This window comes from Dermochelys coriacea, chromosome 4, assembly GCF_009764565.3.
Source record: "Dermochelys coriacea isolate rDerCor1 chromosome 4, rDerCor1.pri.v4, whole genome shotgun sequence".
Taxonomy (NCBI): domain Eukaryota; kingdom Metazoa; phylum Chordata; order Testudines; family Dermochelyidae; genus Dermochelys; species Dermochelys coriacea.
In genome coordinates this window covers 76,431,033-76,457,877 of record NC_050071.1, presented here as the reverse complement: position 1 = coordinate 76,457,877, position 26,845 = coordinate 76,431,033, and the positions used below count along the sequence as shown (strand labels likewise).

General features: G+C 38.7%; 1 protein-coding gene across 1 annotated transcript in view; it reads right to left on the bottom strand.

Moving 5' to 3' along the window:
* The window catches only part of WDR17 (WD repeat domain 17), a 100,523-nt gene that overhangs the window by 9,716 nt on the left and 63,962 nt on the right, over nt 1–26,845 (bottom strand). The window contains 13 exon segments of the mRNA XM_038399878.2: nt 633–744; nt 2,250–2,270; nt 5,648–5,787; nt 6,937–7,036; nt 9,677–9,765; nt 11,736–11,868; nt 12,601–12,665; nt 13,791–13,946; nt 18,207–18,332; nt 19,769–19,899; nt 19,993–20,142; nt 20,292–20,494; nt 23,216–23,380. Of these exon segments, the coding sequence (XP_038255806.1) occupies nt 633–744; nt 2,250–2,270; nt 5,648–5,787; nt 6,937–7,036; nt 9,677–9,765; nt 11,736–11,868; nt 12,601–12,665; nt 13,791–13,946; nt 18,207–18,332; nt 19,769–19,899; nt 19,993–20,142; nt 20,292–20,494; nt 23,216–23,380 (1,591 nt within the window).

Below are 26,845 nucleotides of genomic sequence, written 5' to 3'. Positions count from 1 at the left end.
TAGATGACTCTTATGACCATGAGCAATTGGAAACATTCTACACTGGGAGGAATCCAGGTTCTTATAGATCTGGCCTTAGTATGCTACTGCACACATAATAAGAACAGCCACCACCAAGCTTTTACCATGAGCAGATTTCCAAGTGCTTAACAGAGAACGAAAATCTCATTATTCTCATTTTATAAATGTGGAAACTGAGACACAAAAAAATGAATGTGACTTACCCACAGTCACTCAGCAGGCCAGCAGCAGAGCTGGGAATAGAACCTACGTCTCCTGAGTCCCAGTCCAGTCTGATGATCACTACATCAACTGCCTTTATAGCATACCAGAAACCAAATACACATTTCTTATTGTGCATAAACTGATGGTAAAAGTCTTATGCAGATTAAACAGAACAAAAATGGACACAAGAGATGATAATACAACATATTATTGGGGCCAAATTCATGCTAGGAATGAATTTTCCCTTAAGTGAATTTATCTACATATTAAGAAACAAATCAATACAAACATTTACTTGAATAGTAAAATGAATATTTTATTTATTTACTTAAAACCTTAAGGTATTAGACTTGAATAGTCTAATACCTTTAAGGTTTTTTTAATTAATAAAAGCCCCTTAAATGTACCTTTTCATGTAGGTCATTTATCTCTGTTGTGGATCCAGGATAGAAAGCACATAGCTTTACTAACTGCAGTTCGTTATTGGGAATCATCATGAGAAGATCTGCTGCCAAGTCCCTGTGTAAACAGAAAACGTGGCAGTTACTCTCAATGACATGTAATGGTGGAGATGCAGTGTCAGAGGTAGGACTGTTTTCTTTACACTCGCCTTTCCTCTTACACTGAAGAAATATGTATTGTTGATAGGGAAATGGAAAAGGGTGATCAGTCCAGTAAGCCTACATTATTAGTGTGACACATGAGGCTTCTGAGGAGAGTACTGCCTCTTTTTGCCCTAGTTCAATTCCAAGAAGTTGGTAAGGTACAAAACTCCCAGAACTTCATGAAATCAACATTAGTCAGCACTAAAACTCACTGAAAAGTGTCTTGTAATTACAAGATAGGATTTCAAAACACAAAACAGGGACACATTTTCAGCCCAGTGCACATGGATTTGCCGTTTACAAGAATCTCACTGCTGAAAATACACCCTCTATTATTTTTACTTCATCTTACATATAATAGCTTATAGGGAATATTTATTTATGAAATAATTAACACAGCAACATTTTTAAATAGTTATTTTATGTGCCCAATACTTCTTTATCCTGGCTCCTGCTCTTTCCCCAGTGTTCTGTGCCAGTTCCTTGCACCACTACAAGCACCAAATAGGTACTACTCCAGGTCTGAACAACAGTTCACTTGTTACCCAGGGAATGGAGCTGTTAGCCATAAAATTTAGCTCTCTTCATCAGCAGAGCTATCTCTGACTGATGTTCCTGAGTCTATGATCCCCACATTTGTTTTGCCAGTAATTTTAATTATTCATTAATAAGGCCAGGATTGTGTAGACAGGAACTGAAACAGGAGTGACACCTTTGGGAAATATGGGGAAACTCACAATTTAGCCTCAAGCAAATGCAGATTGAGGCCGTTCTCCACACATACACATTTCCACAGAACATCAAGTGTATGTCTGTATAAGGACAGTTACCATCTGCCAAAGAGCATAATGCACCTGGAGGTGAAGCAAGGGTGCCCTTCATTCCCAGCTTTCTCACTCATATTGGAGAAAAGGACCATTTAGGTTCAAATGCTCCTCAAATGGGGTGCAATGTCTTCTTGTTGAATTTTCGCACTATATACTTTGATGGGACTAGGGAGGCTGGCATGTCCTAGTCATTATTCTGCCATTTTCTTATCACTCCCTTCCATTGAGGGGTGCTTTTTCATTTTCCAGCTCTACCTGATTTAGAATAGTTCTAATACCTTTAAGATATGACCCTAAATGCACATTCAGTTAAAAACAGAGAGACAGAGTGATACAAATCCATATATTTTTATTCTTCTAGTGTGTTTACTCTTCACTTGCAGAGTTATGTGGTCACTTGAAAATGTTAGCGAATTGTTGCTTTGCAAACAACTTCCACCCATCTACCATTTTACAAACATTTATATACATATTTATCAATTCTAGAAAAAAAACAAAGAAACTTATACTTTAAGGTTATTTTTAGCCTATGCCAAAATCATAGAGCTTCAATGGATTTTTTAGAATCTCTCTCTTTAGAACAACAAAGTACCTGTATCCAAGAGATGGAAAGCTAAAAGGAAGATATTGAAACAGTAATGAGCAAAAAAAAAAAAGTTTTTGTTTACTAAATAGGGGACAAATTCATGAACAAACAGCACAACCACTCCAACAACCAGATAAATTTGGCTTTGTGAAACAGCAGCAGCAAATTACACCAATGGCTTGATTCTAACCCCTGCTACAAAATTGAATCAACAAGCTATTTGGAATATCAGCTTGTGTCATTCAACATAACACAGCTAATTTTCCAAGATATACGGAAGCCGTATCCAGAATGCAATCTTTGTGGGGTCCTGAAATAGCTTTCAAGATCAGTTCCCAAAACTGTTTCCATAACATGATTTTGCTTGCATGTGCTGGTCTAAATAGGGGAAAACCGTTTTTAAAAAAGTTGGTAGAAGTCAGTTGAGACCAGACATTGAAAACAACTGTTTAAAACAAAGGTCTCTGTCATCCAGAACTGTGTTACCTGAAATGTTTTTCAAGAACCAATCTTGAAAAGAAATTCAGGATCTAGCAAAAATAGTGCAGCTGAGGCCAGTGAAGTAGGAGTTAAGCTTTCAATAAACAAATATTATTAGGATTCATCTAAGGGAAAGAAGTGCCATTTTAGGAGTGGTAGAGGTGATGGGCACAAACCAAAACTAAGCTGACATTATCAAACATTCAAAATAATTTTCCCAATATATTTTGTGTTTGTTTTTGAGAGAATACCACTGGACGAATGTATAGTAAAATGTTCCATCAATAACCTAATTCATTATAAGTTAATCAGGGATCTTCCAGCACTCTGAGAAATGCACTATAGCAAAAGAAGAGTGCTTCAGAAGAATAGTGGGTATTTCTAAATTTAGACTGAGTTATGGAAAAGTAAAGATTTCTAATGGTAAAGGGAGTTCCATATATGTTAGAGAAGCCAGGATTTCGGCTTCTCACTATAATGAGATATAGGTATAGCATAGGTATTTACTATTGCTATTTTGAAGTATCTGAAAGGGGTGGTGAACTGTGTTGCAGCAAACTCTGTCTAAAAATTTGTGCAACAACTGTAATTCTGAACACTGAGTTTACAAAGACTGTACAATGTATACATAACTTGTTGTACCGGTTATATTGACAAGCATTGGTTGTATTAACTGGGACGAGGTCTTTAGCTCAATGCAATGGTTTCTTCTAAGGGCCTGTCTATATGAACAATTAGATGTGGCAAGATGGGATGTGAATCTATCCTGCTACCCTTCTGTGGTCTAACTGCTCCTATGAACCCTGCTGACATGCATTAAGAGTTTGTTAGAGTGCTTTCAGCTAGTCCCATTTCAAAGCAGACTAGATCAAAGTGCTCTAATGAACAGCTAATGTGAATCATCAGGGTACATACAGTTAGACCTCAGCAGGCGAGTGCAGAATAGATTCAGAGACTCAGCTTTTAGTAGTGTAATTGTTTGTGTAGACAACCCCTAAGTGTGCATGGGAAAGTTACAAAGTGTTACAATTGTACCATTTCATCTATCTTCCTAATTCTATCTGCAGTGTTTCCTGTTCAGAAGTTACACAAAAGCAACTGTGCCCAAAATGATGGTGTGTCCTACAGAATAAGAATAATCAGGAATCTCAGGCCTGGTCTACACTAAGGGTGGGGGGGGCAGATCGATCAAAGTTACGAAACTTCAGCAATGTGAGTAACGTAGCTGAAGTCGACGTACTTAGATCTACTTACCGCGGTGTCTTCACTGCGGTAAGTCAACTGCTGACACTTCCCTGTCGACTCCGCCTGCGCCTCTGGCTCCGGTGGAGCACCAGAGTCAACGGGAGAGCGCTCAGCGGTCGATTTATCGCATCTTCACTAGATGCGATAAATCGACCCCCTGCTGGATCGATTGCTCCAGAGTAAGTGTAGACATGCCCTTAGAATGCAGGGATTCAACTACTATTGTAAGATGTGTTGCATGTGGACATGCCAGAACAGTTTTGTCAAAATTTTTGCTGTGCTGACATGCCAAACCATTGTAAAGACAAGAGCCATAAACCAATCATTTTATGCAATCAATGTTCCGGCAACGGTTTCTTTGATTAAACTAGACCTACTCTTCTGTGGAAAGGAGGTCAACTAGGCTACTCTTGGTATATCTCTAACTGGGTGATCAAATACCAACTTTGACAGCAAAACTAAAACTTAGTTGTTAGATCCTTTTAAAAACAGATTGACTGTCTCACGTTAATTCCTATTCTCTAAGCAAAATACAAGTCCTAAAACCATGCCTAAAGTTGATCCTGCACATGACATCATCTTTTCTCCGACTATATGTTGTGCTGTCTATCACAGAATGATAAGCCAAAACTGTACCCTGCCATTGTAAAACCAGTGCATGGAGCACAGTGTAATACAGGACCTTGTGAAATTTCCTTGGATGACACAAAGACATGGCATCCTTCTCCTGGAGGAAGTCAAACAGCAATTCTGTGGGATCTTAATAACTTCTCCACTCTCCTAGCTATATTTGCAGTGCCAGATTAAATTACCCCTCTCCCTCCTGGGTGTTTATGCCTTGCAATCCTTTTAAATACCACATCACAAATTTTTATCTAAGCTGCTGTTCACTCTTCACCTATGGATCACTTTTGGCCTTACTTCTTCCAAGTGACTTTTGTTAGGTTTCTTTCTCCAAGTGACTATTTTTACTCACTTTTATTAAATTAGTTTTAATAACTTGATTTGGGGGAAGTGAAGGAGCTTTACCTGTTCAAATACAAGTTAAGAGTTTGGTAATCATTGTGGAAACACTGCATCTGCTTACTTATTTACAATATGTATGCATGCATCTGTTTTCTGAGATTAATGAGGAATTGAGGAACATTTGGGTTCTTTATGCATTACAGGTCTGATACTGCTATTCTTGCTTAAGCAAAACACTAACTGCCTTTAATAGTGACAGGTTTCAGAGTAGCAGCCGTGTTAGTCTGTATTCGCAAAAAGAAAAGGAGTACTTGTGGCACCTTAGAGACTAAAATTTATTAGAGCATAAGCTTTTGTGAGCTACAGCTCACTTCATCGGATGCATCTGATTTGTTAGTCTCTAAGGTGCCACAAGTACTCCTTTTCTTTTTGCCTTTAATAGGTTTGCCTGAATAAAGACTTCAGTATAAGGGCCTGTATCTCATTTGGCATACTGTTTCTCTGCATTATATATTCCAGATCTCACCATCTCAACCTTGTATATATTAAATGATATCTCAATGTGTATCTCATTTCTGTCTGCATCTGTCTTATTAAACTACAGAGGATTCCAAATGATAGCTTTATTCATATCATCCTATGGATTTCTGTCAGTTATAACAACTTTGTGTTTTGTTAGAAAAAAAATCTTCTTTGGAGTAAGAAATTCTTACCATGTTGTTACTGTCATACATTTTCTTGCTAGTAACTCTAGAGCATAATGTGTTGCTTGCGCTGCACTTTCTCCTAAGACAGTACCCACACTGACTGCCAACTCCAGTTCATTTCCACGAATCAGGTTTGCCATGGCAAGCTTGCTCAATAAGAAAATCATATCAGTAAGTGACACAAGCACTTTTTAGGATTCACTGTGACTAGCATGTTACATTCATTTGTGAGATTGTGCTTTCTACAGAGTGACAAAACATGCATTAATTACATAAACTAAAACTTAAAAGTTCTGCTTCTGAGAGGACTCAATAATTGTCTACTACATATCTGTGATCTTTTTATGAAGAGAACTGCTTTCCTTTGGCCCAAACTCTAACATCATCCTTTGTCCTGCCAAACAGTCTAGAAAACAAATATAAATGAATATTGTTTCAATGGAATCTACTATTGTCAGTTCCCAGCATAGCCTGCAGGGGTGAGAGAAGCCATACTGCCCCCTGCTCCTGAGTCCAGGAGACTTCAGAGTGGAGGTACGAGCTTCCCCATCCTCATCCCACCCTCTCCTTGGGGTAAAGAGCAACTGAGGTGCCAGCAAGGACTGCAGAGGGTAGGAGAGGCCACAAGACCTTTAAACACTTCTAGTTATGCTGTAACATAGGCACCAACTGATAGTCTGCTTTCTCTCCTCATCACCCACTATTTTGCAATATATTTCTGTGGGGAGGCCAGAGTGGAAAAAGGACACAATGGGACAGCAATGGTGGAGCACTGGGACAGAGTGAGAGAGAGATGATAGTGATGGTTCAAAGTAAGGTAAATTAAAAAATAAATTAACCAAGAAGAAATGTATTTTTAACATTTTGTGTACATGTTGTCTATTACTGTTTGCCTGTCTTGCCTATTTAGAGTGCAAGTCTTGTATTTTCCTGTATGTTTTCATGTAGCACAATAAGATACACGTTCAACACAAATAGTAAACACTAATATTTCTATTTCCCTATATTTAGAACTTATATTTATTCATATAATATTACATAAAATAATTTCTCTCTTTGCCTAAAAGTGATATCCTGGCCCCACTGAAGTCAATGGGAGTTTTGTCATTGACTTTTATGGAGCCAGGATTTCAATCTATCAATGTGAATGAATAAAAAGTCATACTAAATGCAAATAATATATTTTAAAAATTACATAAATGTAGTGTGTTTTTGAAAATATGCTACAGCTGGCAATATAAAAAATAACCTACTATTGGTCTTTTCCTTGGTACAGAATAAAGAAAAAATATTACCTCAATATTCTCAACAGCTAGATGGCAACACGCTGCAAGCACCGCACGACCATCCTGGAAATACCACTCTGCCAATTCTTTACTGACCCTGTGAAGAAGTCTGTAACAACAAAACAGGAATTCTGCAAGAACACTTCTAAAGATAATAACGAAAACACCTGCAATCTTTATAAGTAAGGGAACCGAATGCAGTTGAGCACACTAACAACTAAACCAGAGGAGTTACTGACCCACTCTATTCTGATTATTCATTGTATCAACAGCACTAGACTTCAGCAACATAATCAGACCAAGCAATTTTTCGGGTCCTGAATTTTGACTGCATTGAAGTGGAGGACTAGAAACGCAAATGTATATTCCCATTATATTGTAAGCCCTTTGGGGCTGAGACTGTCTTTTTGTATTGTGCTTGTACAGAACCTAGCATGGTCCTGGTCCATGATTAGGGCTCCTAAAGTTATACAGATCCTAGGGCTATCAATTAATCACAGTTAACTCACGCGATTAACTCAAAAAAAAGAATTGCGATTAATCGCAGCTTTAATCGCACCATTAAACAATAGATACCAATTGAAATTTATTAAATATTTTTGAACGTTTTTCTGCATTTTCAAATATATTGATCTCTACTACAGAATACAAAGTGTCCAGTGCTCACTTTATACTATTTTTTATTACAAATATTTTCACTGTAAAAATGAGAAACAAAAGGAATAGTAATTTTCAGTTCACCTCATACAAGTACTGTAGTGCAGTCTCTTAATGGTGAAAGTGCAACTTACAAATGTAGATTTTTTTGTTATATAATTGCACTCAAAACCAAAACAATGCAAAACTTTAGAGCCTGCGAGTCCACTCAGTCCTACTTCTTGTTCAGCCAATCGCTCAGACAAAATAGTTTGTTTACATTTGCAGGAGATAATGCTGCCCACTTCTTATTTACAATGTCACCAGAAAGTGAGAACAGACGTTCACATGGCACTTTTGTAGCCAGCATTGCAAAGTATTTATTGCCAGATATGCTAAAGATTCATATGTCCCTTCACGATTTGGCCACCATTCCAGAGGACATGCTTCCATGCTGATGATGATTGTTAAAAAAATAATGTGTTAATTAAATTTTTGACTGAACTCCTTGGGGGAGACCTGTGTGTCTCCTGTTTTACATTGTTTTATTTCTGAATGCAGTTCTTTTTTTGTACTAATTTCACATTTGTAAGTTCAACTTTTATGAAAAAGAGATTGCACTACTGTACTTGTATTAAGTGAATTGAAAAAAATACTATTTTTTTTGTTCATCATTTTTACAGTGCAAATATTTGTAACCAAAAATAAATATAAAGTGAGCACTGTGCACTTTGTATTCTGTGTTGTAATTGAAATCAATACATTTGAAAATGTAGAAAATCATCCAAAATATTTAAATAAATGGTATTCTATTATTGTTTAACAGCGTGATTAATATTTTTAATGATATGATTAATCACAATTAATTTAATCGCTTGAGAGCTCTAACAAATACTAAGTACTACTACTACTACTAAGCACCTGTGCATTTACAGGATGCTGATTTTACTATGTGCACATCACTACATATCTGTACATTTGTCCGCAGAATTGGAGCAATAGCACTACATTTTCAAAAGGTCACTCACTGTGTACAAGCCAAATTTACTTGAACAGCCATCTGCTTGCTCAAAACCTGACTATGAAAATCAGATAACTGCACAAGCAGATACTTGTGCTTGCACATGCACAGCTGTGCAAATATTACATGATTTATGTTTTTCAGTGTAGGTGCAAACATGGGTATATTCATCGGTTTTATTGTGGGCATGTTTGATGCGGAGTCCACCCGACACTCTCCCTGTAGGGGTCAATGGAGGCCAGATAGATCAATTAACCTAATAGGTGACAGACTGGTAGAATTAAGGCTGAAAGGAAAGCCCTAATTAGGGTAAGCTCACCTGTGCAGGAACAGGTAGGGCTTCTATAAAGCCAGGGGGCTGATAGCAGAGAGGAGTTGCAGGGAAGTGGTTTGTAGTCACTTTCTGGTGAATGGAGGTTATTTGGGACTATTGAGGGTAGTGCACAGTTAACTCCTTGGGAGGAGGGAGTTTGGTCTAGCACACTCACACATGAGAAAGAGTAGAGGCGGGGCATGCAGCGAGCAGGCAGAAGGGGGCCTTAAACCTGGAAAGAACTGATTCTCCAGAGTGGCTAGGAGCAGGCACCACCAGCAGTGAACGGACCCTGTGACAGCTTGTCAGCCTTCACTATTTGAAAATTTGGCCGTTAGTGTCCACTATGTAGCATCTTCCTCTTTGGTGAAATGCAGTGTTGTCTTCTGGAGCAGGGGAGGGGTTATGTGCCATTAACCTGATGATGCTTACTAAAACATATTTTAGTAAAGTTTTAAGTGTCATGAAAATTAAGACAGTTCTGTTGGTATTTAAAAAGTAGTCATAATAAGCATTTCAAGCCTAATTTATCTGGAAAAATCTATTTGGAGCCAGGAGCTAACATTCACTGATGGGATCTTTTAATGCAGTAGCAGTTAGTTAATGCACAGTCTTCTAATAATTAAGTATGGGGGCATACAAATGTCTGTTTCCTAGACTCTACACTACTGGTGTCAAATCCAAGTACCAAGACTTCCAGTGTAATAATTGTGCTTTATACTCTGCACTAAAAAATTTACTGAAAAACTTAAAACGAAGTGACTTCTCTGTAGACTCACTCATTGTAATCTTCCAAATTTCCATCAGGATTTGAAGATCCATTTGATGCTGAAAGCTGTAAGATTTGCATATTTCCCTCACAAGCTGCCTAGAAACCAACAAATTAATCCATCAACCATAAAATACTTTTTCAACCAGATAATTTGACAAAGAATCCCTTTTGAAACCTGAGGGCAATAAAGGAAATAGTCTAACTAATAAACTAGATTAGAGCAACTCTGTTCCCAGGACCATCTCAGCCATGCAGGGGCGTAAGAGGAAGCAAGACACCCCCACATCCCTAATGCAGTTGAAGTAGGTCTTCCCAGATTTCAGGCCCAAGTAAATGGTGGATAGCAGGGGCTATATGACAGATACTTCCTTTTCTAGAAGCAAATGGAAAGAAGGAAGAATAAGCAGAGCCATAGCTCTGCTCCTCAATTTGCCTGCCAGCACAGATGGATGCCTGTGAAAATTCAGGGCTGCAGAAAATTACTTCCCACCTGGACTAAGACAGGAGCAGCTCAGGACTCAGTGACAATTCCTCCTGGACTCCACCTTGGGCAATGCAGCTATATGCCACTACACAGTCATGGCTGAATCAAAATGCTCAACATAGCCTTTAGTGATTTTATTGTTTAAAACTGTTATTTGATTAAGCCTTCGAAACAAGAAAGGCCAACAATGCTATGAACTACAGCAAAAGCATCATGGTGATGTTTCCCAGTGCGAAACAACTAAAAAGATCAATCCTAGCTGTATTGCTTTAAGGTTCAAGGAAAATAATTAGGCTGTGCATAAGTATACATCTAAGCTTTTTCCTCAGAGTATAACTATTGAACAAAAGCAATGTGAACATGGGATTTAAAAAACAAAACAAAACATGCATTAATAGTTCACAATGAGTTAAGCTAAGACCACAAAAGCATTCTAGAGTAGTCAGGCCCAAGATAAAGCCTTAGGGCCATCTTATTTACTTATTTATGCATGTAAGCTCTTTAAAATCAATGGAAACCACTTGCAATGAATAAAGCAAGAGAGAGTTGACATTCAGCAGAAAAAATAGGTGAAATATTCTGTCTTCTAAACATCATCTGACAGACATGATCCTACATCCTTTCTGCACCATGAGCTCAAATACGAATTTGGGGTGGCACAAAGAAGGCAAAAAATGGGCAACAAATATTTTCAAAGCTGGCCTAACAGTCACACTGAACACGTTAACAAAGTCAGGTATTTAAAACTGTACATTTTCTGCAATATTCTGAATTTTAGGAGTACATTTTTAGCACTTGGCTGCATAGTTTCATTGAATACATTTACTATCCTGCTTTTTTTTTTGTATTTACATTAATCAAACTATTTGTTGTGAAGATCCTCTGAAAGATAGGATAGCATTTAGAACAGTGCAGAATCATCCTAACAGTGGCCCAATCCTGTACCTGTTAAAATCAATGGCAGTTTTGACAATGACTTCCATGTAACAGAATGAGGTATAAAATCTCCAAGAATGAGACCCCTTTCATGGTTTCCAAGTCAGAGTTGGCCAGCTGAATACATGAGTGACATGTGGGGTTGGGATTTTTGGCCATTTAACAGAAGTGCACGTGTCTGACCTATTAAATATACTCTTAATCTCAGATTTAATGCTGAAAGGTCAGCAACGAATAATTAAATTATCCCTCTCTCCAAAAGTATTTACTCACTAGCTCAGGGGTTCTCAAACTTTTTTTGCTGGACCCGCCTCTGAAAATACTTCAGGCTGGGATGACCTCCCGTCCCGCCGAAAAAGTGATAGCAAATTACTGTACATACCCATAGGAGCATACTCGTGATATTGCCATCTTTACTTCTGTGCTGCTGCTGGTGGTGGCGCTATTTTCAGAGCTGGGTGGTCAGAGAGTTGCGACTGCTGTACCCTCTCCTCCCCCAGGTTGCTCTCCTCCCGAAAATATTTTTTTTATCTCGTGACCCCCTTACAATAGCTTGTGATCCCTTTTTGGGTTGGAACCCCCAGTTTGAGAAACGATGCATTAGCTCATGATAAATATGGCCCAATATCCGTGTCAGCAATAATACCTGTGCAACAAGCAGAGCCTCTTTAAGTTGGCCTCTTGAAGTAAAAAAAGTGACCAGTTTCTCCACATCACCAGTAGCTATGCAGTATGGGATGACATCATCATTTTCCTCCTGAATTAACTGATCAGCTCTCCTAAATGAAATTAAAAATGACCTGGCTGTTTAGTTTTATTTGGTGTTAAATATATTTATAGCACACCAGTGGTACATTTAGCAGTAGATGTACCCATCTGCCTTGCCAGACTCCAAGAGACATTGGGTATGTCTACATAGCTCATGGCAGCGAGCCTCCCAGCCTGGTCAACAGCTCTGGGATCATTGCTAAAAATTGCTGTGTAAACAGCACTTTGAAGTTGTGGCTACGGCTGGAGCTCAGGCTGTGAAGCAACTCCCCTCCCCTGCTCTAGGCTTCAGAACCTGAGCTCCAACCCAAACTGCTGTATCTACACAGCTATTTTTAGCATGGTAGCACAAAGCCAAGTCTGTCAACACAGGCTTGGAAGCTCGCTGCCCCAGGCTGTGTAGACATATCTTTACAAGTTATACAAGATTCTCCCATGAAGACACAACATTAAAAGATTTCAAGCCTCATCACCGATTCTACACCCAACCCTTAAACTTACTGAATAATATTGTTTTTAAATGTTCCAAGCTCTCTCTCTCACTCTCTCTCTCTGGAATCCCTATTGAAATCCTTGCTCATTCCATCACAAATTTTAATGAACAATAAAAGCAACATCACTGGAATGTTGAAAAAGATGCCAGATACAGTTTACTTTACTAGTATTGATTATTTATATTTGTCTTGGTCCTTTATTTTATGCATATTATAAGTTACAATTGAGCAATGTGTTTTTAGCCTTACCTTTGCATTAGCTTCTTCCAGTATTTCATAGATACACCTGGTGCAACTGAGAGTGCTTTGTCCCACTGAAATACAACATGTTATACATGCAAATTTTACGTTTAGAAATAGTTTCAATCAATTACATGTCTTTTCCATTAAAAATAAAATTGTCATGAGGTAAAAAAAGAACAAAAAATTCTGTGCTACTTTTTACTTGTAAATTGGATACTCCAGAATCAATGTAACTAATGCCGAGATTTAAAAAGGTATTGAGGTACGTTGCTAAATATACAGTTAGGCACTTCTGCAGATTCCACTTAAGTGAATTAGGGCTTTTGTAAATCCAATTAGGTACCTATGTGCTTTGTTAGAGCCTAAATACCCCTGTTTAAAATGTCATGTTCGGTTCCATGTTGCCATCTTTTGGGGCCAGATTTACAGTGTCATTTTTTCAGAACATAAAAACGCTTTAAATTCTTATGGACCATAAAGAGCATCACAATTCAAAGGGTGTTGTGTACATTATTCCTCAATAAGATTGTTTTATGAGTTATTTTAAAAAAATCTATTATTGCACCTATCATCATAATGTTGAAATGCAAACATAAGACTGTTTTTATAATTTATTTATTTCTGTTAGTTTATTTATTTATCCAATTTTCTCTTTATTGTTTGCAAAGCTTTCTCTGCAAGATCAGCACTGGAATACACACACACACACACACACACACACACACACACACACACACACACACACACACAAGCAATTAGCTTTTTTTTAAGCAGATGTATTTCTTACTAGTTACTGAAACTAAGTGACTGTTTCATCAAATGCAAAAATGACACAATAGGTAAGGAATACCTGAAATGCTATCATGAATTGCCAACCTTAGATATAGCAACAGCATTTTAATAGAGAACAAATAACCAGGGTTTAGTCTTCACTGATGCTATGACACAAAAACCCAAAAATATACCATTTTAGTTTGTACTTCAGTTAAAAGTCATCTGTTCTGAGCAACCAATTTTGTTAACCTCTTATGTGTTTACTTTAGCCAAGTTTCATGGTATATGTTAAAAACATCAAAATTGCAGGAAGATCAATCTTTGCTAGATTTATAACTCTTTTGTTTTCTCTCATGCAGAGGTAGTATTTACTAGACTTTTATACTGTATTTAGTTCTTCATTAGTCGGTTTAGTACTTTACCTCTCCAAGCTCCACCATAAGTTCACAGTATCTCTGAATTTGTCCTAATCTTAAATGTATTTCCGCTGCTTCCTTTAGCCTTTCCTCCTTGCTAGGTGCACCAATACCTCCTCCAAATTTGGACATTTTTACTGTTGTTAGTTCTTGGGCTTTGGACTGGTAAAGAAAAAAAGCATTATGCTTATTTTTTTCTGATTAATACAATTATTGCTAAGACAAGTAAGTATTAAAATCAAACATTTTAAAGGTAATATTAAAAGTGCCATTTGAGAAGCTAAACAACAACTTTTTCACTAAAGACTTTAAACACTGAAGAGATTACGTTGAACTATTACATTGCTACACCCATTGCATTATGGCTAATTAGTTGTATTCATATATTTCTTGCATTCCTTTATCCTGATTCATATTTTTTGGATTATATATATTTTCATTTAATTCCATTCTTAGAACTTGTAGATATGTTATACATACCCATATGCCATTCCATAAAAATCATTACCTTGTATTTTTTTGAAAAATCATTACACACACATTTTGTGAAAACACACACATGGGGGGAGGGAGAGTGGTGATGGTAACCAAGGCCCTTAGTTCTGATGGGAATATGGAGCTGAAACTAAGTGAGGGTACGATTATGGTAGGTGGGTTTGGTTTCTGCCCTTGAATCCTCATAACCTGCCATGTCCCATTCCCTCCATGACTATTTATATTTTTAATGTGACAAAGCTCTGTCCTCGCCTCCGTGGGTCCCTCGTTTCCTGGCGGATTTCACTAGCCTCAGAGGCTGTGACCCTCCACTTAACCCTTCTGTCTCCAGAGACAAGGGTCACAGTCTACTGAGCCATTTTCATCATAAGCCAGCAAGGGAGGTGAGGAGAAGTTATTCTTCCTTGCACAGTCTCTGTTGTCTCCCAGTCTCAGTGATTAAACAGGGGGCAAAGGTGAGGGGGGGAGCCAGGGCCCATCCTCTACTCCAGGCTCCAGCCCAGGGACCCTAATAGTATCAGCTGTGGTAGCTGACCTTTTAGAAACATGACATGTACAATTCCCTGGGCTACTTCCCCTACAGCAGCCCTCCCTTCCTCAAGCTCCACTTCACCCTTTCCTCAGGGCCTCCTTCCTTGTGCCTGATATGGTGTGTACTACTCAGCCTCTCCAACAGCCCAACTTCCTCCCACAGCTCCTGACATGCCCACCCACCTGACTGACTGGGAGGCTTTTAACTAGTTTCAGCCAGCCCCGATTGGCTTCAGGTGTCCCAATCAACATAGCATTCTCCCTGCCTTCTGGAAAGTTCTTAATTGGCCCCAGGTGTCTTAATTGACCTGGAGCAGCTTCCATTTCACTTAACCTGGTACCAGGGATTTGTTTAGCCTGGAGCTAATATATCTATCCCCCACTACTTTTCTATAGCCATCTGGCCTTGCCCCATCACATTAACCATAATGGAGGTAAAGATTTCAGTTATGACTAATAAAAGGAGAAGAGGATTTTTTCCATGTGCTAACTGTATACAAGAGAAATTATTTATATAGAGGTAAAATAGAAAAATCACATTGTCTTAATTAATTAAGAGAAATAAGGCAAAAGTGAATTTTTCTAACCCTCCTCCCATGGAAAGGGCTCTAATTTTATCTCAACTATCTCCCAGTCATAGCTGCACGTGCAACGATTTTTGCATTCATGACTTCACAGCACCACCCAGCGATGATGGAGACTGAATCAGACCTTTACAGAAGTGGGTAATGCAGGGATCAGTTCTTGGCCATATGTTATTTAACACTGATTAATGACCTGAAAAAGACCCTTTCAGAGAACAGTTCCATTGCCTGCATCTACAGGTGCTTACAGTTTTCTCAAGAAGCAACGGAATAAAACTGACGTAATTCTTGCTAGTTTCATTGTTCTCTACAATATTCTGAAATAGCAGCAGTGAAAAAAGCAACAACACTCTAGACAGTTTTTACTTTGCAGTAGGTTAAGGAAACCTAAGAGCAGACTTCATAGGTGTTAGAGCACATTGTCTGCAGACTTAGGAGACCAATACCGAGGATGAGTTAATTCTGAAAATGTGAACTGAGTGCATCTGCACAACCATAAGGGCCGGATTTTTTAAAGTTTTTAGGGGAAAGTTTAGAGTTTTGCAGAATTTGATGGCATTTGCCCAGAAAAAAATCTTACTAGATGCCATGTTAGTGGAGGTTTCAAGCCCTACTGTCAATTTTTTGTCTTTTTTTCCTAAAGCTGTGATTTGAATGTGCCTAATTCAAATGTAATTATGGAAGTTTGATCCTGACGGATATTATGAAGACAAAGAGATTTTCTGTTTGCTTTTGTTTTTTCAGTAACATATTATCAGAGTAAGATGTGTGCTCAATTATAAACATCAGGGTTATATAATCAAGTTATTTGATACATTGAACATCAAAGTGCAAAATAACAAGAGAGTTAGTAGTCTGACTCCACAGCGCAGGCTGCTAGAATGTTTTCATTTTTCCACTGTTTTGAAACACTCTCTCTGTTTTTAACAGAACATAATCTAGCATTTTACCACTCAACATAAGGGGTAGTCACAGGTGCTTCTAATACAGGGCAGAACAGTACAGAGAACTGCTAGTAAAATGTTTATCATGAGTTCTCTTTTGCATAGCAACTAAATCAACAGAATAGCTGTGTGTTCAAACCTTTGCTTTCATTTACTCCTGTTGTTCCTATTAATGTGTGAGAAGAGAGACAGGCGGAGTCCAGGACAAGGCAGAAATAATAACTTTTTACAAAAGAAAACGGGAAAAAAAAGGAGGATGGGAGAAATTTGTATTATTTGTATTACAGTAGCAATAGAAACTAGATGTCTCAGTCACGGCGAGGATCCCATTGTGCTAGGTGCTGCACAAACAGAATAAAAGATGGTTCCTGACCTAAAGAAATTATACATATAATCTAGGCACAGTAAGTGGATTTAACAAACAATTGGACACCCCTACTGGCAGTTTCCCTTAGGCATCATCGTAGAACTGGATCCTAAGAGGGATTTGAAGGAAATCAGAGTATCAAATTTATAGACTGCCTTTGGGGTGAGTGGGGAATGAGAAAGTTGTTCCATGAGTAAGAACAGCATGAAAGGAAGTGTGTGGTTATTTGTGGGAGAAGTGGACAAATGGGCTATGCATCATTGGTAGAGCCAAGGGTGGGAGATAATGTGATAAAATACAAGAACCTAACAGGGGCTAAGCTGTTGAAAGGTCTTAAAGATAAGGACCAAAGGCAGTGCAATGCATCTTTGTGACTGCCCCTAAAGAATAAGGTACCTAGGGGTCAGTCCATCCCCATCATGTAACATGGCCCTTCAAGATTCTGAAAGGTCAGATGTATATAAAAGGACCTAAGAGATATCGAAAGAGAGAAAATGTTCCTGGAAATAATTGGGGTTTTCAGGGCAATCCAATCACTGTGTCTTTATGGGCACTGGCCAGGAGCCTTGCAGAGAGGGCAGGACAAGGCTCCCCCTCACCCAACCAACTGAGGATGAGGTGAGGGAAATGGACCATCTTAAATACTGCCTCCTCTGTCATTGCAGAGCAGACACTAGCAGAAGAAGTCTGGATGCTGAATCCTCTGAGCCTGAGAGTTAACTGGGGAAAAGAGGCCAGCTAAAGGAGAAGAAGGCTAGTGCCTCTGATTGGCTAAATTACAACCCAGCTCCAAAGAGGAGAACTGGAAACTCCAATTTTAAGGAGAGAAGTAATAATTATCTGAATTACCCAGGTCCAGGAGGAGGGGTGTGGCTCCTGGCTTAAAGAGAAACAGGGTGACTGTTTCATTTCCCAGAAGGAAACCTGGGGACTCCGATTTTGAGAAAGCGATGATGAGAAGTGCTACCCCAACTCCAGGAAGGGGGCCTAAGAAGTCTCCTGAACAGGGGTAGGGAGCTGACCAGGACTCTTATACAGACTGAGCGTGGGGTGAAGTGAGATGACTATCAAAAGTGAGTTACACTTTCTAGAAAGATTTAGTAAATCAGACCCCATGAAAGGGGTATATGTTTTGAATTAATCTAGTCTGGGTAACTGATTGAAAGAACCCAAGGGGGTGCTGCATGCAAAGCATTTGCAGGGCCATGAAGGGGTGTGCTAAAGGGCAGCGCCCCATGAGAGTCCACAAGGAAAGAAGAGTCATACTGGAGATGTGATCCAATGCCTCTGTCAATAATCCACTTGTTTCACTTGTGTCCATGAGCTTTATCCTCACATCTGATCTTTTGCAAAAAAATGAAATGTCTACCTTTTTTCTAAAATGTGACTGCTTTTCATTGTAAGTGTCCAGATTTGTAAAGTAGTGGATTTTCATATTTTTATGACTAAAAAATAAAACTACTGATGTACAAGTTTCACATAGTCTGCATACTTTACTTACCATTCTAAATCTAACCAGATGTTTCATATGCATAATTCCTTTGCAGTAGTTTTGTGGAAGCAAGCTATCGTCCTGTCCTTTTATTACAGCAACGAGCTCCCATAAATTTTTACTGCCTCCTGGAGGCTGAAATAATTCAAAAAAGAAACAGATTACAATAATGTGCTAGAGATATTAAAATGAAACCTGCAAAGGATATGGTATGAATTTATTAGTCAGTTCAAAGGTAAACATTTTCAGAATCTATCAGGTTAGACACACACTACAGTTTTTCGAATAAGAACTATTAGTGCAGTTAAGTGCATCAAGATGAGACCTGTATCAGTTATATATCCACAAAGCACAACATACTTATACACATACAGAGCACACACATACCACATGTGTGGAGAGGATATCTGTATAAAACTGAAGAAGCATATGAAAAATTGTAGAGATGTCATAAATAAAGAACACATGATGGTGTCATATGGAGGTTTTACTGTCATGAGTTAGAAGTGGTTGCATTACTCATATGTGGCAAACAAACAAATGATATGCATCATCCTAAAAGAACGCCGATAAAACCTTTGTGCATCACTATACCATCATTCTTTTACTATATGCCATATGTGTTACAGAAAGACTATTTTGGGAATGTTTTAGTGAAATTTTAAAAGTTTTAATGGGTCTAATTCTTGTATCCCTCTGCCTGTAAAGCCAGGTATCTAGGTTACCATGAGTCTAGGACTCAGAGAGAGATTAAATTAAAACTAAAAACATATTAAAACACCATTAAAGTAATCTGAAAATCCTTTTTAGAGATAAAAGTATCATAAGTTTAGTGCCTGAACTGGGAGCAAGCACTGGGTCCCAATTCTAGTCCTAAGAGTTTAGGAATAGGACTTCAAGTTGGACAGACATTACTAGTAGTGACTAGAGCTGATTGAAAAAATTCCAGAGACTTTCTGAAGCATGAGAAATTATGTTTTTTTTTTACATTTGTTTTCATCCCAAATCAAAACGAACACCAAAATATTGATTTTTTTGCAGAACAAATATTCCATAACATTCTGATTCAGAATATTTTGTTTCTATGTTTTTGACTGAAACAAATGGGGCCAGTAGGTGAGAAGGGGGGCTGGGTGACCCGGAATTACAACTGCCCTGAAGCAGTTCAGACAACCGTAGAGCTTAATGCAGACTCAACCCAACCAGAAATACTTCACTTTGATAAACAAACAATATGTTTAATTTTGGGTGGACAAACTAAAGCAATTTTATTGATTTTCTCAATGGAAAATTCTACTGAAATTTATCTACTGCAGTGGAAAATTCTGATTCTGATTACACAATATTTTCTGATGGGGAAATATATCATTTGAAATTTTTAAACCAGCTCTAGGAGGTACATTTTTCCATCTACAAACTATCACAAAGCAGAAGTCCTTCTTGCATATTCTGAACCTATATTGAGGGAAATAGTACAGGGGGAGGGGAGAAGAAAGAAGAAACTTTTCTTTTGCAGTTTAATTTAAGGACTACATGCATGCGCAACATGTTGATGATTGTGGAATACTTACTGACAAACATTCTGAAAACCATCTTAGTTTTTTCCCTTGAGGATTACCAATCAGCTTGTCCACCTCCTGTTTAATATCCCTGGATACTTTACCACATAGCAAGGGAGGAGCACCTGGTTCCACAGCACGATCTAATCAACACAAATGTTTTCGTACACAAACATTTTATTAAAGGTAGTCTAACACAAATCAAATGAAAGTAACAGTATATATAATTTACCTACCAGTATTGCCAATGATCTCATCCCAAGATCTGTCTGCCAGGATATTTATTTGGAGAGGGTTTATCAGAGGTGTTAAAGACCAAAGTCTCACAGTGGAGTCACGAGAACAAGAGGCCATAGTGAATGGACGACTAGGATGACATGTTAATCCTAATAGAGAGACCATTTTAAACATTATTCAGACAATTAAATTTATCTGCTAATTAGTTTTAAGGAAAATATATTATGGACTTTTAAGGTATCACAAATACATTTTAGCAAAGTAAGAATGGAAACATTAACATTTAAAACTATATTACCATATACATCTGCACCATGATCATAAACTGTGTCTAGACAGGTTCCATTTCTTGTGTCCCACACCCGAATTGTATAGTCCCAGCTGCCTGATATTAATAGGTAAGGGATTTCAGTATTCCACATTAGTCCCCGTACTGGTGCTGTATGTCCACTAAGAACATTTATACAAGCATCTTGTGTATAATCCCATATTCGAACAGTGCTGAAAACAAGACACAAAAAGCATATATCCATAAGTATACCAAAACATGAACACACCTGTACATTCAGCAAAATTCTAAAGTTCATATTTCACATGGAGTATTTACTTTCCTAGATTTACACACACTGTAATACAAGAGCTTTTATCCAATGCTTTGGGCACCCTATACAATTTGTTAGAAGAACACTAAAATAAAGAGACCCATCTGTTCAATTCAAATATACCGTGACAGCAAAAATATAACTGAAATTCATAGATTAAAAGATTCCAAAGCCAAAAGGGATCATTGTGATAATCTAGTCTGGGCTCCTGTGTAACACAGGTATAGAACTTCCCCAAAATAATTGCTAGACATCCCCAAACTGTGGAATGCACCCCTTTAGGGGGGGCACAGAGAAACATTCTACGGAGGGTGGGTGGCGGGGCTCGGGCCAGCCCTCCCAGGGAGTGTGGAGGGAGCACCATCCAGACCCACTCCACCCCCATATCTGTTCCTGGCCCCAGCCCCACCCGTGGCCCTGGCTTCCAGCCTCGCTCCTGGCCCCATGCCCAGCCCCAGCCCCACACCTGGATGCAGCAGCTAGCCCCCGCCATGGCCTGGCCATGGCTCCCCTCCCAGCCACAGGTCCCATCCCCATCCCCACCACCACCCCTATCCCTAGCCTCAGCCATTAGCTGGGCTCTGTTTCCGCCCTGGTCCCAGACCTGCCCCCAGCTGCGGCCCCAGCATTGGCCCTCTTACCCCGTCTGCCACCCCCTGATTCCCCGCAGCCACAGCCCTGCTCCCAGCCCCGTTTGGGGGTGGGGGTTGCAGACAGGAGTAAGGGGAGGGGCTCAACACTGAAAAGTTTGGGGACCACTGTTCTCGAGCATATCTTTAAGAAAAACATCCAGTCTTGATTTTAAAGTTGTCAGTGATGGAGAATCCACCACAACCCTTGGTTAGTTGTTCCAATGGTTAATTACTCTCACTGTTAAAAAAAAACTACACCTTATTAACAGTCTGAATTTGTCTATCTTCAACTTCCAGCCATTGGGTCATATTATACCTTTCTCTGCTAATCAGCAGTTCTCAATGAGTGGTCTGCAGCCCCCTAGGGGGCCACCGGCAGGTTTCAGGGGGTCCACCAAAATAAATCAGAGAGCAGGACCGGCGTTGGACTCCCTGGGTTCCAGGGCAGAAAGCCAAAACCTGAGCCCTGCTCCATGGGGCTGAGAGCCAAAGCCCAAGCAACTTAACTTTGCAGGGTCCCCTGTGGTGTGGGGCCCTGGGCAATTGCCCTGCTTGCTACCCCTTAACACTGGCCCTGGCTTTTAACCTACTGGATATGCAGAAAATCCAGTTGAGACACAGGTGGGCCATCGAATTTTTATAGCATGTTGGGGGGGGGGGAGCTCAGAAAGAAAGAGGTTGAGAATCCCTGTGCTAGATTGCTGAGCCCATTATTAAATATATGTTCCCCATGTACATACTTACAGACTGTCAGTCAAGTCACCCTTTAACTAAACTTGTTAAACTAAACAGATTGAGCTCGAGTCTATTACTATAAATAAGTGATTAAGTAATGTATTAAATTATAATTTAATGTATTAAATTAAATCAAGCGAGCCATCCTTTTCTGCCCCGCACAACCCCAGGCTTACACCAAGGCCTGCTCTACACTCCTTAGAAACTACGGAAAGAAAGAGGGTCTTGCAGTGCACCTTGAAGGCTACCAAACTCAGGCTGTTATGGACTGAGGGAGGAAGTCAGTTCCGAAGTCCCAAGCCCCTAATGGGAAATATCCTACCAGTTGCCCCTTCTCTCTTTTATTGAATGGGTTTCATCTCAGATGCCTCTGCTGACAACAACTATGGCAGTATGCCACAAAAGAGAGGCATACTCCTTGATAAAAAAGGTCCCAGGCCATTTAGAGTTTTATAGGTCAAAATCAACATCTTAAAATTAATATGGAAAAGAACATGCTAGGAGCACAAATTGTGGAGTACAGGTTTAATATGCTCAAAAAGTGCTGCCAAATTCTGTCAAGATAAGTATCTGGGCAGACAATACCTTTGTTTAAAATATACGTCATGATAGATACTTGTATTTTATAGCCTTATGCTTATTACCATATTTATTTGCCTTTGTAAAATGAAAGATCCTACTGTGTGTACGTATAGTTTCTATGGTATAATAAACTCAAATTGTTCTGAGTAAGCCTTACAGGAGCATAAGAATATTCAGAATGCTTCCAAGCAGAAATTCAAAGAGAAAGGTCTTGCCACATAACTTTGAAGTGTCCTCTCCTACATACTGCCCTTTTTACCACCCACCTACAATGGCCATCCACAGATGATATTCAGTCTATCATACTCTAGATAGTCACACAAGGGAATCTTATTCCCTCCACTCACAGGGTCTTGGATGCAATGTGAGTATGTAGTATCATGCCAATATAATTCTTAAGTGGTAAGGTGGCAGTCACTGACTCCATTATCTGGGTAGAGTATAGAGCGTTGTAGTCATGTATCTGTCACATGGCTTCCTCAGGGCACTAGCATTTCTCCTCAGGCATGGAGCCAAGCCAGAATCTGTAATGTGGAGGAGGCAGGGCTACTTTTTGGACCTGAAATGTTATTCACAGACACAATGATAGTAATGTTGGGGTTTTTTTTAATAGTGTCAGCATCAGTGCAACTTGAGACCTTAAGTCTCTCTCAGAATCTAAGAATACACACCCATCATCAGAACCACTGCAGAGGATTCCTTCTCTCAAAGGAGACCACCTTACATGAAACACCTTTGCGGTATGCCCCGTAAAAACCTTCAGTGGCTGATCAGAGCTAGTTGCTAGGTAATAAACACGAACATTTTTATCTTCACATCCAGTGGCTATCATATCTCTGCAAAATGACAACAGTACAATCATCAGCTATTGGAGTCAGTAGAAATATATTGTTTTTAATTCTAAAAAATACAAATGTAGCACACATTTTAATGTATATCTCAGAAAATTTGACTTGTATTTGCTTTTTTTCATTTTATCTCTAACAGTTAAAATTATGCCTCAGTATATGATACATAACTACAAACAGTGGGATAGACCCTCAGCTAGTGTAAATAGGCAAAGTTCCATGAATTTCAATAAAAAGAAAAGGAGTACTTGTGGCACCTTAGAGACTAACAAATTTATTAGAGCATAAGCTTTCGTGAGCTACAGCTCACTTCATCGGATGCATTTGGTGGAAAAAAAAAAGTTTTTTGTTTTTTTTTTTCCACCAAATGCATCCGATGAAGTGAGCTGTAGCTCACGAAAGCTTATGCTCTAATAAATTTGTTAGTCTCTAAGGTGCCACAAGTACTCCTTTTCTTTTTGCGAATACAGACTAACACGGCTGCTACTCTGAAACCTATGAATTTCAATGGAGCTATAAAATTTACACCAGAATCTAGCCCAATATTTGTCAATAAATCTACTGAGTACACAGTAACAACAGAATAATTTTTTGCACCTATCACTAACTCTGCCCAAAGGAAAAATTTACAAAATAAATGAACAACATGACAGATCAGTTTCCTGTTGTTCTTTTCTCTGCTATTCCTTAAAGCCTGGTTGCATATTTACAAAACAAGGTTTTAAATAATAATACTGTCTGCATGTGTTGTGCTCAGGATTAGGCTATGTATATAATTACAGAATTAAAAAAAAAAGGAATAAATTGAAACGGTACTTGAAAAAACAGAATAAATGGAAATGGTATTTGAAATGAAAGTCAAATAGTGACAGAAAAATAAGTGATAAAGTCACATATCCATCACTATGTATTTTATTTTTAACCATTTCCTTATGGAAAAGTTATCCAGCTGTGTCCAGTTCTCCCATTATTTCACTGCACCCCATCTGACCTCCTAGTTGCTGAACCCCTGAACCTTCCCTTTCCACCCACATTCAGCAGCTTTGACAATCTCATTTGCAACTTCCGAACTCCTCTCAGTTTTCTCTCTCCCAGCATGCACTCAGATTGCTGCAAGATTAGTATTAAAAATTCAACATTACAATTTAAGTCAACCTCATAATCTCACAAACACAGCAGATCAGATATTATTTTTGCTATTGTATATTGTTAATACGGTGCTATCATCAGCATAGTATGAGAAAGCACTGCAGAGAGAACATAAATGTTTGATTCAGCAGATGTATAGAAATTTCAGTCCACTCCTTTTTAAAAAATCAATTAAACTGTTATCTCCATTTCCTACAGATATGCTGGCAATTAACTGTGTTCTGCAAATGATTACTTTTTTAAAAAAGCTGTTTAGTATTCTTATTTTGAAAAAATCGAGTGCTTTCTGGAAAGTTTAACGATCACATTCTAAATTATCTTTTTCTTATATTATCAATTAAAATAAGTTAGCCTACATGATGATATTCATGTTTGCCTTTTCTAAGCAAATATTTCTGATCATATTAAAATACTAGCAAAGACTAGGAGGGAGAAAATTATCCACCACAGACTGTAGACACCTTTTAAAACTGAAGTCTTCTAGGGTTCTTAAAATCACCTCTTTGTGTAAGATGAGGTCTGTCCCATGGTTTGACAGGGGAGTTTGACATGAATGGACCATAAGGAGGAAAGGAAACAAAGTGGCTTGTTATTGCCACACGAAGGGGCCAGAAAGAAGCAGACACTTCTGTTTCCCTGCTAAGACAAGCTGGACCACCATCAGAACAAGCTATAAGAAACTGGGGAAAAGGCACAGCCAAATTAGCCACACTGAAGTTTCTATGGGAAAGGGGCCACTCTGCTTCCTATCTATGCAGCTTCTCACAAATATCTGAAAAAATATTCCCCCAAAGCCAAATATTAAAATTTTGACCAATATTTATGGAAACACTTGTTCAAAGTCTATATTTGTGTAAAAATATACAATCTTGGTTTTCCAAATAGATTTTTTTTTTAGTTGTATGCACTCAGGAAAGATTATGCAGATTTTGTGTTCTTTGTTCCTTTTGTAACCAATTTACACCATTATTGGATTTACACACTAAAAATGCTCTAACTTTTTGTAATTATTCTCATGGAATATATTTTATTATATATATTTTTATAGAATCATAGAATATCAGGGTTGGAAGGGACCTCAGGAGGTCATCTAGTCCAACCCCCTGCTCAAAGCAGGACCAATCCCCAATTTTTGCCCCAGATCCCTAAATGGCCCCCTCAAGGATTGAACTCGCAACCCTGGGTTTAGCAGGCCAATGCTCAAACCACTGAGGTATCCCTCCCCCATCAGTGTTTCTAAATTAAACATAATCATTTATGTTTCTGCAAGTCAGTTGCATCACTGACACAGTGCTTTTTTTTTTTTTTTTTTTTTTTTAAGTTTAGCTATACTGAGGGTATGTCTATGCAGCAACTGGGAGGGTGCTTCCCAGTGTGGGTAGACAGACTTGCACTAGCTCAAGCAGAACTAGCGTGTGTCTACCTTCCTGTGCTGGGAAGCATCCCCCCCAGCTGCTGTGTGGACATACCATCAAGGCTTCCCATTTATTCCTCGCCTTCTTTCTGATGACTCAAATGGGAAATCTGTTGAACCTTTATTAGTTTGCAGAACTGGAACTCTTCTGTTTAGAGGTACAATTGTGTGTTCTGATTTATGGATGTTAAATACTAACATGACCCATTTCTAAATTATTTGTTCACAAGTGAGACATCAATCAAGGTTTTATTTTAAAATGAAGCATAAGAAAATACATGATGTAAATTTTAAATAATGCTTTTTTTTTCAGCCATGAAAAGAAGCCAAATCTGCTAAGCTTCAGTGGCATATGATTCCATACATCAGCATACAGTTTTTCCTATGAAGCACATGACCAAATGGTTAATGTGAGTTTTTTCAAAAAACTCAATCTTGAAGACTCTTCTCTTCTGGAAGCCAAGCCACTGGTTCCTGTCCCACCCTGCCTCCCGTTGCACCCAAAAGTAGACTTGCAGTGCAGTTCTACTCTGAAGAATGACTCATAAGCATGGCATTGGGTCTCTCACCGACTTCCATGCTCCTAGCCCTGCAGATTCACTCAGAGTGAAGTGGAGTTCTTTTCTTCTCATACATCATCACCAGTAACACAAGATCTGAAGGCCAAATGTCCTTTACACCTGCATCATCCCCACCGCCTTCAATGAGGGCAAGATATTTGGCCTGCAGATTTTATATAACTGGCGAAGCTGCATAAGGAAAAGAATTTGAAGTGATCCTCAGCGCCCAGATTGACATTTAATGATATTTTTACAGTCCTATTATTAGGACAGAACTGCACATCAAGGATGGCAGTGTAGCTCATGTTAAATAATAAGGAAGAGTAAATT